At 34.1% G+C, this 12,889-nt stretch overlaps 1 protein-coding gene across 2 annotated transcripts in view; it reads right to left on the reverse strand.

Annotated features, from left to right (window-relative positions):
* Nucleotides 1–12,889, reverse strand: part of GRID2 (glutamate ionotropic receptor delta type subunit 2) — a 1,124,557-nt gene that overhangs the window by 189,687 nt on the left and 921,981 nt on the right. For both annotated transcript variants that reach the window (XM_069485505.1, XM_069485506.1), the window contains one exon: nucleotides 2,272–2,410. In XM_069485505.1, the coding sequence (XP_069341606.1) occupies nucleotides 2,272–2,410 (139 nt within the window). The remainder of the gene's footprint in view (nucleotides 1–2,271; nucleotides 2,411–12,889) is intronic.

Genomic DNA, 12,889 nt, shown 5'->3' on the forward strand with positions numbered 1-12,889 from the left:
GTTAATGAGACAAAATACTCCATTTTAATTTTTAAAAACTACTTTGCCATTTGCAAAAACATGGATGAACTTAAAGGACATTATGCTATGTGAAATAAGCCAGACACAGAAAGACCAAAACTGTATGATATCAGTTATATCTAGAATCCAAAAAGTTGAACTGTCAGAAGCAGAGAGTACAACGGTGGTTCTCAGGGGCTAGAGATGGTAAAAATGGGGAGGTGCTGGTTAAAGGGTACAAACTTTCATTTATAAGATGAACAAGTTTTGAGAATCTGATGCACAGGCTGGTTGGTGATGAATGTGTTAATTAATTTGATTATGATAATTATTACATAATACATGTATATCAAATAAATTTATACACATTGAATATATTCAATATTTGACAATTAAAGTATTTTTCCTAATACAATTTCTATTGATTGGATCTTTCAAAAAGCCTTACTTTGAATCCAGATGTCAATTATAGAGGTAATTAGTACAGAATCCACCCAACACAACGAGAAATTGTATTTCTAACTTTTGATACCCTTTTTTCTCAGACCAACTGAGAATTTGGAAAATGTCATCCTTTACATCCCTGTACTTAGCAATGGATAAGGCTATCACACATTCTTTCTAGTGTTAGCTAAAAACAGAGGGCCATTCAGAAGTTCAAGCGTGTGAGATGGGAATATACTGATAGCATCAGGAATCAGACAGATTCGAGGTCTCGTCTTTGCTCAACCACTTTAGCTGCACACTTTGGGAAGGTTACTGATCCTCTCGACCTCAGTTTCATTACTTATAAAGAGAGTCATTGATAGTGTGTATTTTAGAAGATGGTTTTAAGTATTAAACCAGCTGATGTATTGTAAAATCTGATACCTTGTAAGTGATAAATAAGCGTTTATTATTATTTTCTTAATTTTACTAATTTCCTTGATCTTTTTACTGGGCTATTGCAATCATTTTTGCTGTTGCTTAAAGTATAATGCTAATGGAGTGATCAGTTTAAATTTCCTCCAAATGGTACAAGTTTCACTCTGTACCATTTAAATGTATGCCACACATAGAACTGGCCACAAGGGGAATAAGTTGGGAGAATATGAAGGTTCTGTGCCAAAGGAATAATTGGAAAACAACTTGAGGAGCACGATTTGATAAGAGCAATTAAAAAGATTATTTTTATAAATGGATAAAATAATTGACTGTCTGTAAGCATTACTAGTTGAATTTTGGGTTTTCAATTTGTATACCAGGCAAATTGAAAAAAAATACCCTACTTCTTTATAGATAATTAATTCTTCACTTTATTTTTTAATATTATGGTATAATACTTTTGTGGCTACTAATGGACTTAATTAACCTATTTTTTAAAAGGCAAGAAGTAGTGTCATGCTTTCTTTTAAGAACAAGTTACATCCCTAAGTAATTCCCCGACACATCTATTTATTCTAATTTTGAATTGCCAGCTTTTTGAGAAATGAATGTTCAACTTTAGGAAAATTCAAATTGCCTTGTTCTTGGATGAATAAAACATTTCCATGAAAGTTTTCCTTTAAACAATATGTAGAACATTATGTTCCAATAAGGCAGAAATTATATTGTGGTGCTGATCTTATAGCATGAATCTGTAAAAGCAAAACTGTATGGCGGGTAAACGGCCTTTAGGATCTAAGGATTCATGAAAATGGCATTTGTGAATGGAGGCACTTAGGTAATTTTTAGGATTTAAGTAAATGCACCACAGTTAGTGAGCATTTCCCACCACTGCAACTGCAGCTGCTAACTAGAAACAACCATGACATACAATGTAACAAACAAACATACCAGGATTCATATCTATTGATTGTTATTCTTTTCCCTCCTCCTCATCCACCTATCTCTCAAACATCCTGCCTATTCAACTATTTATTCTGACAGTGCATAACGGGGCAGCGTCAAGGCAAAGACTATTTTTTAGTATGACTCCTTTTCACAGTGTTACTCAGATGCAGTCACTCTTCATGGAGGTTAAATTCTAAAGATACGTTATCCTTCCAGGAAAATGTGGGAAGCAACATTCAAATGATAGAAAAATTTTTGTTTTATAAAAAATTCTCTACCAATACTAAATTTTCAGAAGTTGGACTATCTGATGATACTTTGCTGTATCAGTAAAACTAAGCTTTATTCAAAGGGGAAGTTGTAAATTTATTGTAAGATATGTATACTTCTTCTCAGAGAGCTTTGGCCATGCTTGTCATTTCTCATGCTTTGTGGCTACTGGAATCTTTGTCTACTTACTGGATGGAGCTTTCAATGCGGGTAATAGTGAGGAAAGCAGCAAGGTTTGCTGTGTAAGACGAGATGACAATCAAAGCAAATAGCCACCAAGCCCCCATCATCATTCGAGTAGCCAGAGTTGTGTACGGGACCTCCCCACCTGTGGAAATAAGTAGAGATTAAAAGATCATCAACAAATATTTTTTGGGAATCTGAAGTCACACATGTTCAATACGAAATTAACTTTCAAGTAGTGAGAAATCTTTCTACTTAACATCAGCATGGATCTCTATATATTTTCATCACTTTGTATTTAATTCTCTTTTATGAGACTATGTGAGACCTAGTCGAAAAGAAGCATGGCAAATATTTAGTAGGACATGTTTAAATGATAGTGCTTCTCCCGTCCTGTTCAATCCTCCTATTATAAGCACAGATATACACATTCTTTCCAATGGCTTGATTATTCATTAATTAGGTGACAACACTGCTATGCTTATATTAATGTAACTTTTCCAGATTTCCAGTTAAATAAATATTATTGAAAGGATTTTTTGTGTTAAATTCTCTAGAAACATAGGTTGTTAATGATCGTGGGGTCATTATTAGTACTGGCTTCAGCATCATCACATTTGCTTTGTTTTACTTTTAAATCATTGACTAAGCACTCTTAAAATCTCGTTGCAGAATCCTCTTTCCCATCTTTGGAGTGCTCTTGGGCTCAATCCTTAACCTGCTTCTGTTCTCTGTCCACATTCCCACCGTGAGTAATCTCAACAAGTCCCCTGACTTTGAATATGATCTACATTATGCTGTGATACCACTTAAATTTATATTTCTAGCGCTACTTTCTCTAGACAGCAATAGATAAAAGCCTATGTGATTTCCACTTGGAGTCTAACATGTATCTCAAACTTACCACATCTAAAACAACTCTTTTTTCTACTCCCAAATTAACTCCCCTCCAACCCAGTCTACACCATGTCAGGGCATAGCACTACTATTCATTTCATTTCTTAGACCAAAAACTTAGAAATATTCTAACATCCCCTCCAATAGCAAGTCCTGTCATCTTTACTTTCAAATCACATCCCCAACCCTAACTCATCTCATCACTTCCACCGCTGACACACAGTTCCAGGCTAGTATCTTTTTGACTCTATCACTAAACCACTTGTAGGGTTCTCTATTTATATTCGAGAGAGTACTATTCTTAAGTTTATCACCATGGTGCTCTTAAAAATGAAAATCAGATCAATGGTATTCACCGGATCAAACTTTCCTGTGCCTTTTCATCACTCTTATTAAAAAAAAAAAAAAAGTGCAAAATCCCTACCAAGGCCTACCAGGACCTACACTGATCTTAGGTCAACTATCTGATCTTATTTCTTACAATTCTCTCAGTGACTTTCTTGAAATTTCTTCTGTGAAGCCATGCCAATATCTGTCCCAGGACCTTTGCATTTGCAATTTGTTATGCCTGGAATTCTCTTTAACTTATAAATGCCTTCTTCATTCAAAATTTATTCAGGTTTCTGCTCAGAGGATACCTCTTGACAAAAGTCTTTTAACAACACTCTATATAAAATAACTTCTCACAACCCCATCCTGCCAATCTTATCATTTAAAAAATAAGAATTTACTATATTTTATATATTTTTGTTTCTTTCCCTTGTAATTTTTGATATACGAACAATTCCTGTCTCATATTAAGTGGATAAATATTTGTGGAAAGAATATATGCTGTGTTATAAACTGAATTCTGTCTCTCCAAAATTCATGTGTTGAAACTCTAACCCCCAATGTGACTATATTTGGAGACAGGGCCTTTAAAGAGGCAATTACGGTAAAAAAGGCATGAGAGTGGGACCTTAATGCAGTATGACTGGTGTCCTTATAAGAAGAGGAAGAGACACAAAAGCAAATGCACAGAGGAAAGGCCATGTAAGGGCACAGCCAGAAGGCAGCTATCTGCAAGCCAAGAAGAGAGTCCGTAGAGAAACCAGACCTGTTAACACCCTGATCTTGGACTTCCAGGCTCCAATAACTATGAGGAAATCAATTTGTTAAGCTACCAAGTCTGTGGCATTTTGTTATGGCAATACTATCAGACTAATACATGCTGTATATGAAATATTAGTGGGCCTTCTAAAAGAAATTAGGTTTATACTCACAATAGAAATAAATCAAAGAGATACAACACTACCTCCACCTAGGCATATCAACATGTGAATGACTTCATAGGATTCAGTTAACTCTAATATCAGGCATATGTTTATTCCAATCACTAGTTCTCACAATTTTAAATGTAGTACATCTAAATTTTAAATGTAGTGCACACACACTCTTTGGTTATATTTTGAGCTATTTTCCTGACATAATGTATTCAGAACAGGCTAACTCCTGATCTCTGGAACACATTTTTCAAAAGCAGCTACAATGCATTTTAGATACTTTCTTCTTCAAAGCAAATGAAATATTCACTCAGGTTTTAGAAGGTAAAAGCAAAAGAAGATATTTACTTTTAAATCCACATAGGGATTTTTTGCCTAAAACAACTTAATTGAAAAAATAATAAAATGTGAATAAGATGATAGCCAAAGACTGAAAGATGTTAATATGTCTGACAAAAGGTAGAACACTAAGTTCACAAAATTCATGACTGAAAAGGCCAACTGGAGATTCCTTTCCATAAAGTCTTTAGCTTTGATTAGAGCTGTTATCACCTATATGAAAGAATTCTTGAGTTTCTTCATCTGTGATATAAAATTTGCAAATTGAATAGTTGAATTACTCTTGTAGAATCTAAATAAAATGCTATTTTATTGATATCTGCACTTAAAAATCAAATATTAAAAGCAATGGGAATCTTGACTTCCAATTCTGATAATTGTGGATTAAGCCATTTGGAACAATCCTCCCACTGAAGGCAAATAGAAAAATCGAGCATTTGCAGAGCTAAGGAGGCAGTAAAAATTAGAGAACCAAAAACCTGGAGAGGAAGGTAACCCAGAAAACAAGCCTAGTATTTGGAACTGCTTTTTCCAGAGGGGCATAAGCCAATTTAAAAAGAGGAAGTAGCTGGGCATGGTGATGCATACTCATAGTCCCAGACGCTAGGGAGGCTGAAGCAGGAGGATGCTTGAGGCCAGGAGTTTGAGACCAGCCTGGACAACATAGTGAGACCCCCATCTCTACAAAAATAAGAGCTAAATTAGCTGGGTGTGGTGGCATGCACCTCTAGTCCCAACTACTATGAAGGCTGAGGTGGGAGGATCACTTGAGCCCAGGAGTTTGAGGTTATAGTGAGCTATGATCAGGCCACTACCCTTCAGCCTGGGTAACAAAGTGAGAACCTGTATCTACTTAAAAAAATAAAATAGAAGTCTTTAAATGTTAGTTGGTAACAAAAATTGGCATCCTGGGCTTGCCAGATAAGGGTGGGACTGAGAAAACCAGAAAATCCCCTTATGATTGAAAACTAATAAATACTATTCTATTAATCCATGGGTCAAAGAAAAATCAGAAGAAAAACAAAAAGTATTTTTAACTGGATGAAAATAAAAATGCCTCATATCAAAATTTAACAAGTTTTATAGATAATGGGATGCAATTAAATTGTGTTTAGAGGGAAATTGATAGCCTGTAATGTATAAGAAAAGAAGGCTGAGCTACTTATCAATTTAAAATTTAAAAAATCAGCAAGTTAAACTTGAAACAGATGGAAGGAAGGAAACAATAAATATAACAGCAAAAATTAATAAAACAGACAAAAATATGATAGAGAAGGTTGATCCAATAGAAGTTTGGACCTTTCAAAAGACCTATTAAAAAAGCTGTTGAAACTAAACAAGAAAATAAGGGAAGGCATGACAAATACAATAACAGAAATAAAAACGGTACATTGTTACAGCTGTTACAGATATTAGAATGATGATAAGAGGATCTTATGTATAATTTTATGCTAATAAATTTCAAAATTGAGATGATATGGACAGATTCCTAAAAAATTTCCATTAAAAGAAATAGAAAATTTGAATGGTCTTATAACTGTTGAAGACTTTGAATCCAGAATTAAAATTTCCCCACCACAAAATTCAATGCCAGTGGCCTTATTAACAAAATCTATCAAATATTTATGTAATAATTCATTCTAATTTGACACAAATTCTTTCTGAGATTAGAGAAAAGCAAGACACTATTCCATCCGTTTTATAAAGAAAGCACAACTGTGATAAGAAACCTTACCAGATCATTCCAAGAAAAGAAAATTATAGCCCAATCTTTCACATGATTGTAGATGCAAAAGACAAATAAAATAGCAGACTTAAAATTGCATAAATAGACAGATTGGGTTTATTGCATAAAAGCAAGATTAGTTTGGTATTCAAAAATCAAGCATTGGAATTCACTGTATTGGGACTAAAAGGGAGAAAAATCATATGATAATCTTGGTGGATGCAGAAAAGACACAGATAAAATTTAAAAGCCAGTCTTAAAAAAACAAAATAAAACAAACCTAAAAATAATGAAAAAGAAATTTAAAAAAATTCTTTTTTGTTTTCATAAAGAATACTGTTAGAAAACCTATAGCAAGTATCAGACCAAAGTGAATGTAGTATCCCAAGTTGGCAGAGGCTGATTGTAGATGTCTATCAGAGATAAGGTAAAATTACCATAATGAGCCATGGCTACTTATGAGTGATAATTAGACAATTAGAGTGGTAAAATTGACCTTCCTAGAGCTACAGCAATAGCTTATTGATTGCAGGGCCCCTAAAAGTAAAATAGGTGCTCCTATTTAGATAACTTACATAATTTATAACCTATTATAGGTTATAATTTATAAACTGTTAAGGTGCTTCTTGACAGGTATGGACAAAACCATTCTAGATCTGAAGGCAGAAATTTAGCCTTGACTGCTGAGTGTGAATTTTGAACCTCTTATTTAGTTCCCAGCACTCATCCAGTTTATGGATCCAGAACCCCAATATCGAAGAAGTCAAGTTTTAGCATTTTTTGCTATGTTCTTTTTCGACATTTTTAAAAATTATTTTTAGTAGTAGTAGGATGGCACACTCAGAATTTTATATCCTATTTACTGTATCTTCAATGGCTAAATATTTCTCAGTCAGATGTACTATAACTTATTTAAGTAATCTATTTTTTTAAATTTGGAAATTTATGCTATCATATATTACATTACTATAAACATCTTTGAACATACAACCTTTTTTAAATATTTTCTTTTGAGAGAATCCACAAAGAGAAGTTATTTGGTGAAAGAAATTAGTTGTTTTGTATCTTGTACAGGTGATAAGAATTTTCAAACATGTTTTATAACATTATTTATCAAAAAAATAGTGATAGGTAACGTCTCTTCTCTACTGGTATGATGGTTAATTTTAGGTGTCAGCTTCACTGGACTAACGAATACCTAGAGAACTGGCAAAGCACTGCTTCCGGCTGTGTGTGCGAGGGTGTTTTCAGAGGAGACAGGTTGTGAGTCACTGGACTGAGTGGGGAACATCTGCCCTCAGTGTGAGCGGGCACCATTCAATCAGCTGGGGCCCAGATAAAATAAAAAAGGAGAGACAAGGATTTCCCCTCTCCTTCCTGGAGCCAGGACACATTCTTCTCATCCTGCCCTTGAACATCAAGATCCCAGGCTCTCTGGCCTTGGGACTCCAGGACTTATACCAGTGGCTCCTTTACCCAGCTTGCAGATGGCCTGTCTAGGAACTTCTCAGCCTCCATAATCACGGGAGGCAACTTCTCTAATAAGTCTCTTCTGGGCCGGGCGCGGTGGCTCACGCCTGTAATCCTAGCACTCTGGGAGGCCGAGGCGGGTGGATCGCTCGAGGTCAGGAGTTCGAGACTAGCCTGAGCAAGAGTGAGACCCCGTCTCTACTAAAAATAGAAAGAAATTATATGGACAACTAAAATATATATATATACAAAAAATTAGCCGGGCATGGTGGCGCATGCCTGTAGTCCCAGCTACTCGGGAGGCTGAGGCAGTAGGATCACTTGAGCCCAGGAGTCTGAGGTTGCTGTGAGCTAGACTGACGCCACGGCACTCACTCTAGCCCGGGCAACAAAGTGAGACTCTGTCTCAAAAAAAAAAAAAAAAAAAAAAAAAAAAAAAAAAAAAAAGGTCTCTTCTCAGATATCTATCTATATCCATATATTTTTTATGTATATCTATATATACAGGCATACCTCATTATATTGCACTTTGCAGATACTGCACTTTTTACAAATTGAAGGTTTGTAGCAGCCCTGCATTGAGCAAGTTTATCAGCACCATTTTTCCAATGGCATGTGCTCACGTATGCCTCCAAGTCAGCATTTTTTAGCAATAAATTAATTATGTACATTGTTTTTTAAGACTTAACACTACTTCACACTTAAGAGACTGCAGTACAGTGTAAATATAACTTTTATACTCAGTGACTCACTTTATTGGGATATTTGCTTTATTTCAATAGTCTGGAACTGAATCTGCATTATCTTCAAGGTCTGCCTGTGATTACCCTATTGGTTCTGTCTCTCTGGAGAACCCCAATTAATACAGTTGTTATTTCAGTTGATTTTGAAGGACAAAATATTGCTCTGGACTGGCTGATAGATCTATTTGCAGATAAGCAAAAGTAGGCTAGAAAGCATTAGAACATGTAATTGAAATGATAATTTCTTGTACATAGAAGACTTCTCTAACTTAATATTCACATTTTCAAAGTAATTATAATACATGCAAAGCTTCTTATAAATAGCAGTTCCTTCTTTCCAACATTTTAGTATTATTTATACTTTTCTGTTTAGAAGAGTTCCGCATTGGTTGTATAATCAAATACTTCACTTTTTAACATATTTTAGTAATTAAAATATTAAATGTTTATATTGAACATTAACATAAGTAATGTTAAACTACATAATTTAATATTATGTAGTTAATTAAATTACATAATTTAATATTTTAACATATTTTATTTTTTCTTAATTAATAATGATAAAAGTTTTTTTATACATACAAACACCATCTATACATAATTACCTGAAATAAGAATGTTCTTCTGAGCAAATTAAAAGAGAATATTATTTCAACATTAGGACTTCCTACTGGAGATAATCTTTGTAACTCTCGAGACTTCAGGTTTAATACAAATAGTTAAGATTATTTTACTGAACCCAGTACCATGGAATATTTCTGATAACAGATTTGAAAACTGCTAAATTAAAAATTAATTATAATCAAATTAAATGGCTGCTGGTTACACCACATAAACATTATATGCTAATTTTAGTTTAACTTTTAAGTGCCAATTGCTGTAACTCATATTGGAACTAAATTGAATTTAACTACACACAAAAAACTAACACTTGGCAGCTTCTTACTTTCACAATGTTTTCATTACTCCAGCCCATATAAAATTCCCACTATTTCTAATGAGTTAGGGAGTACAAAATAGCCCACTGAATGTCAGTCATGGGTTTCGGGTTTCCATTTTACACAGTGGGCTACATTATAGCTTTACACCGTTGGACCTCAAGTAACAGTCAGAAATCTTGAGGTAAGTGCAACATTGAAATATAAACTCCCTTCAGTGCAACATTAAAACCATACAGATGAGCAGTACATATAGTGTTTACCATGATTTCCCACCACAAACTGATTAACTTTCCTGTCTCCAAGGATAGTAGCAGTGATGATATTTAGAAACTCTTGCTGTAAATTCCTTTCTCTAAGTCTCATTTAATAAAGCCCTTTTTCCCCCTTCTGTACTAATTGCTTTGTATTTAGTTCTACTGGACAAACTGATTATATTAATAGTATATATGAATTGCACTAAATCTATTGAAAGTAGCTTGTTATACATGAACTTTATTGGATCAGACAAATAAATCTTCCAGAACATTAATTAGAGAAGTCCTTTTTTATGGGACTAGTTAATGCATCTTGAATTGGCAAGTCTGCTCTTTTAGAGATTATGAAATGACTCTGAAGGTAAGAGATTTTTTTATCAACAAGTTTCTAAATGTCTGAAATTGAGTGGTTTGGTTGGAAGGCTTTATAGTGTATGTGGCTGATTTCCACTAATCCATAGGTCTTCATTTTATCGTATTAGTTTTTAATAAAAGCAGCTTTAGTACAAAGCATAATGGGTCATTGCTATAGTTTGAATGTCCCTTCCAAAACTCATGTTGAAATCTCATTCCCATTGTGCTGGTATTAAAAGATAGAATCTTTAAGAGGTGAATAGGCCTTGAAAGCCCTGCCCTCATGAATGGATTAGTGTCATTATCATGGGAGTGAGTTTGTTATCACGAGAGTAGGTGTTGTAAGAGTAAGTCCAGTTCTCTCTTGCTCTCTGGTGCTCTCTGGGGCTCTTTTGCCCTTTCAACTTCTACCATGCAGCACAAAGGCTCTTGCCAGACACCAACACCTTCATATAGGTCTTCCCAGCCTCCAAAACTGTGAGCCAAATAAATTTCTTTTCTTATAAAGTACCCAGTCTATGATATTCTGGCATAGCAACATAAAATGGACTAATACGGTCAGCATGCCACGTATCTTCCTTAGATTTCCTGCCATTTTTATGTGCAACAAAAAATGTATTTGCTCATTGCTTTTTCTGTTCCATTTTCCAACATCTATCAAAACTACCCTTGTAAATGTTGATGATAAAAACAAGATTATATCTTCAGAACATTGATATAACAACTAAATTTCAAAAACTATAGAGGAATATATTCCAAACCCTTACTGGCTCCCAGAATATTTCCCTTCATGTGTATGGTTTCCACTAGTTAGTGTTTTGCCAAAATCACACATATTTATTTAAGAGATGCCCCTAGAAATATCTTCAGCCTTTGTATTCATTCTTTTGTATCTATTCCATTTTGCTATTTTACAGGTCTTGTTAAAAAATAAAAAGAAGAAAAACCAAATGGTCTCATTCTTTCTTTCCTGGTTTGGCTTCAGATATGCTAGAAAATATCTTGTATTATAAAAGAGTAAGTTCAAGATTTTGGTAAAAGATTTATGTACATAGTAGATATGATTTGCCTATTTGATATTACAAAATTAGAAAATATAAGATTTTAGTAATTCCACTGAAAAGGGAGAAAAGACATCCATCCGAAGCCCTTAAAATCTTCAGAAAGTTTTCAGGTAGTAAGATTCAGGAATACCCTGGAGTTTTTAAAGTCAATTTATATGTCACCCTGTGTTTTTCTCAACTATAGCACAACTGATCCTTCATTTTTTTAAATTTATTTTTTATTAAATTTTTTGGTTGATACTTTCCGTGTTTTGTTTCTATTTTTAATATATCAATATGTACCAGCTGCCTGTTTGCTCATCAAAAAAGAAAATAAACAAAGAACCCTCAGTGCATGCTGTAAACAAGGAATATATAATGATTCTTTCAGTATACCCAAATACTACTTTCCAGAAGGTCTCAAAAAATTATTATCTTTTCTTTTTTCGCTATTTTTCTTTTTACCTACTGATTTCACCGCAAGACCTGACAATGAGGGCTAGGAAAGGCGCTGAAAAAGGAAATACTGTCTGGATGACTAGTCGTTTGTCAAACAGCATGAAGCAAGACTGCAGTTGAGTCAGAACCTGCCACTCTGTAGTGATGTATTAGCTTTTAATGTTTTAAAATAATTATAGTGAGGCCTAAGCCACTATATAAAACCACTATATAAATTCCACTGCCATTAGCAACCCTATTTTTCAGGGATTCAATCAATCAGTGGTTCTGAGGAAAATTGCACCCATTTTGCCAATCCCAGAAGCATGAAAGTTCAAAGGGTAAGCAGCAGTTGTCAACAGAAATCAAAGTGAAATGGATCTCAAAGTGACATTTTTAATTTGGAATTTCTGATACTGGTTCCTAAACTAGGTTTTACGCGTAAGTGCATCATTAGTTCCACAAGGTCAGAGAATGCCAATACATTTTCAACCAGTTTTAATGATAAAAGGGCCAGGAGTAAGTCTAAAATACATTTTTAAAGCTCCAAAATGCCCTTTAAACGTAGCAACCTGTTAATCGCCATTGAAGATTAGTTTTAAATTAGAACTCATTTAGTGAGCATACATTAGATTTATAACTTGATAGAGAAGGGAATCATTTAACCTTATAAATCTAGTCTTTCAAAAACAGTATCAGGCTTCTCAATTTTGAATTTTCTCTTCTTTCACAATTTTCTGTTTTCCAGAGCTCTTATGTTTAAGTTCATAGGAGGACATTTTAAATAGCCAAAGGAAAAAATGGATTCTGCTCTGATTTTTTTCAACATATTACTCTGAATGGCAGATTTGAAAATGGCTAAAAGAATGAGATTTCAGGGCACTGGTGGAAATTTATTAGAATGAAAAAATGGACATTTTATTCAGTATACGGGTTGTATATATTTATATAAATTTTAGTAAGTCATACAGAAAGTTCTGTAATTGACATAAAATAATTCATATCATGAATAGTGATTTCCACAACATTGTTGATTGAGTAAGCACATGTGTATTAAACACAACTCACGGGTCTCTGTCTGTATGTGTGTATTTGTGAATACAAATATGTAAAACTGAACACATTATAGAATTCCACATGGAGCTCAAATTATTTCA

Source organism: Eulemur rufifrons, chromosome 13 (assembly GCF_041146395.1).
Source record: "Eulemur rufifrons isolate Redbay chromosome 13, OSU_ERuf_1, whole genome shotgun sequence".
NCBI classification, from domain to species: domain Eukaryota; kingdom Metazoa; phylum Chordata; class Mammalia; order Primates; family Lemuridae; genus Eulemur; species Eulemur rufifrons.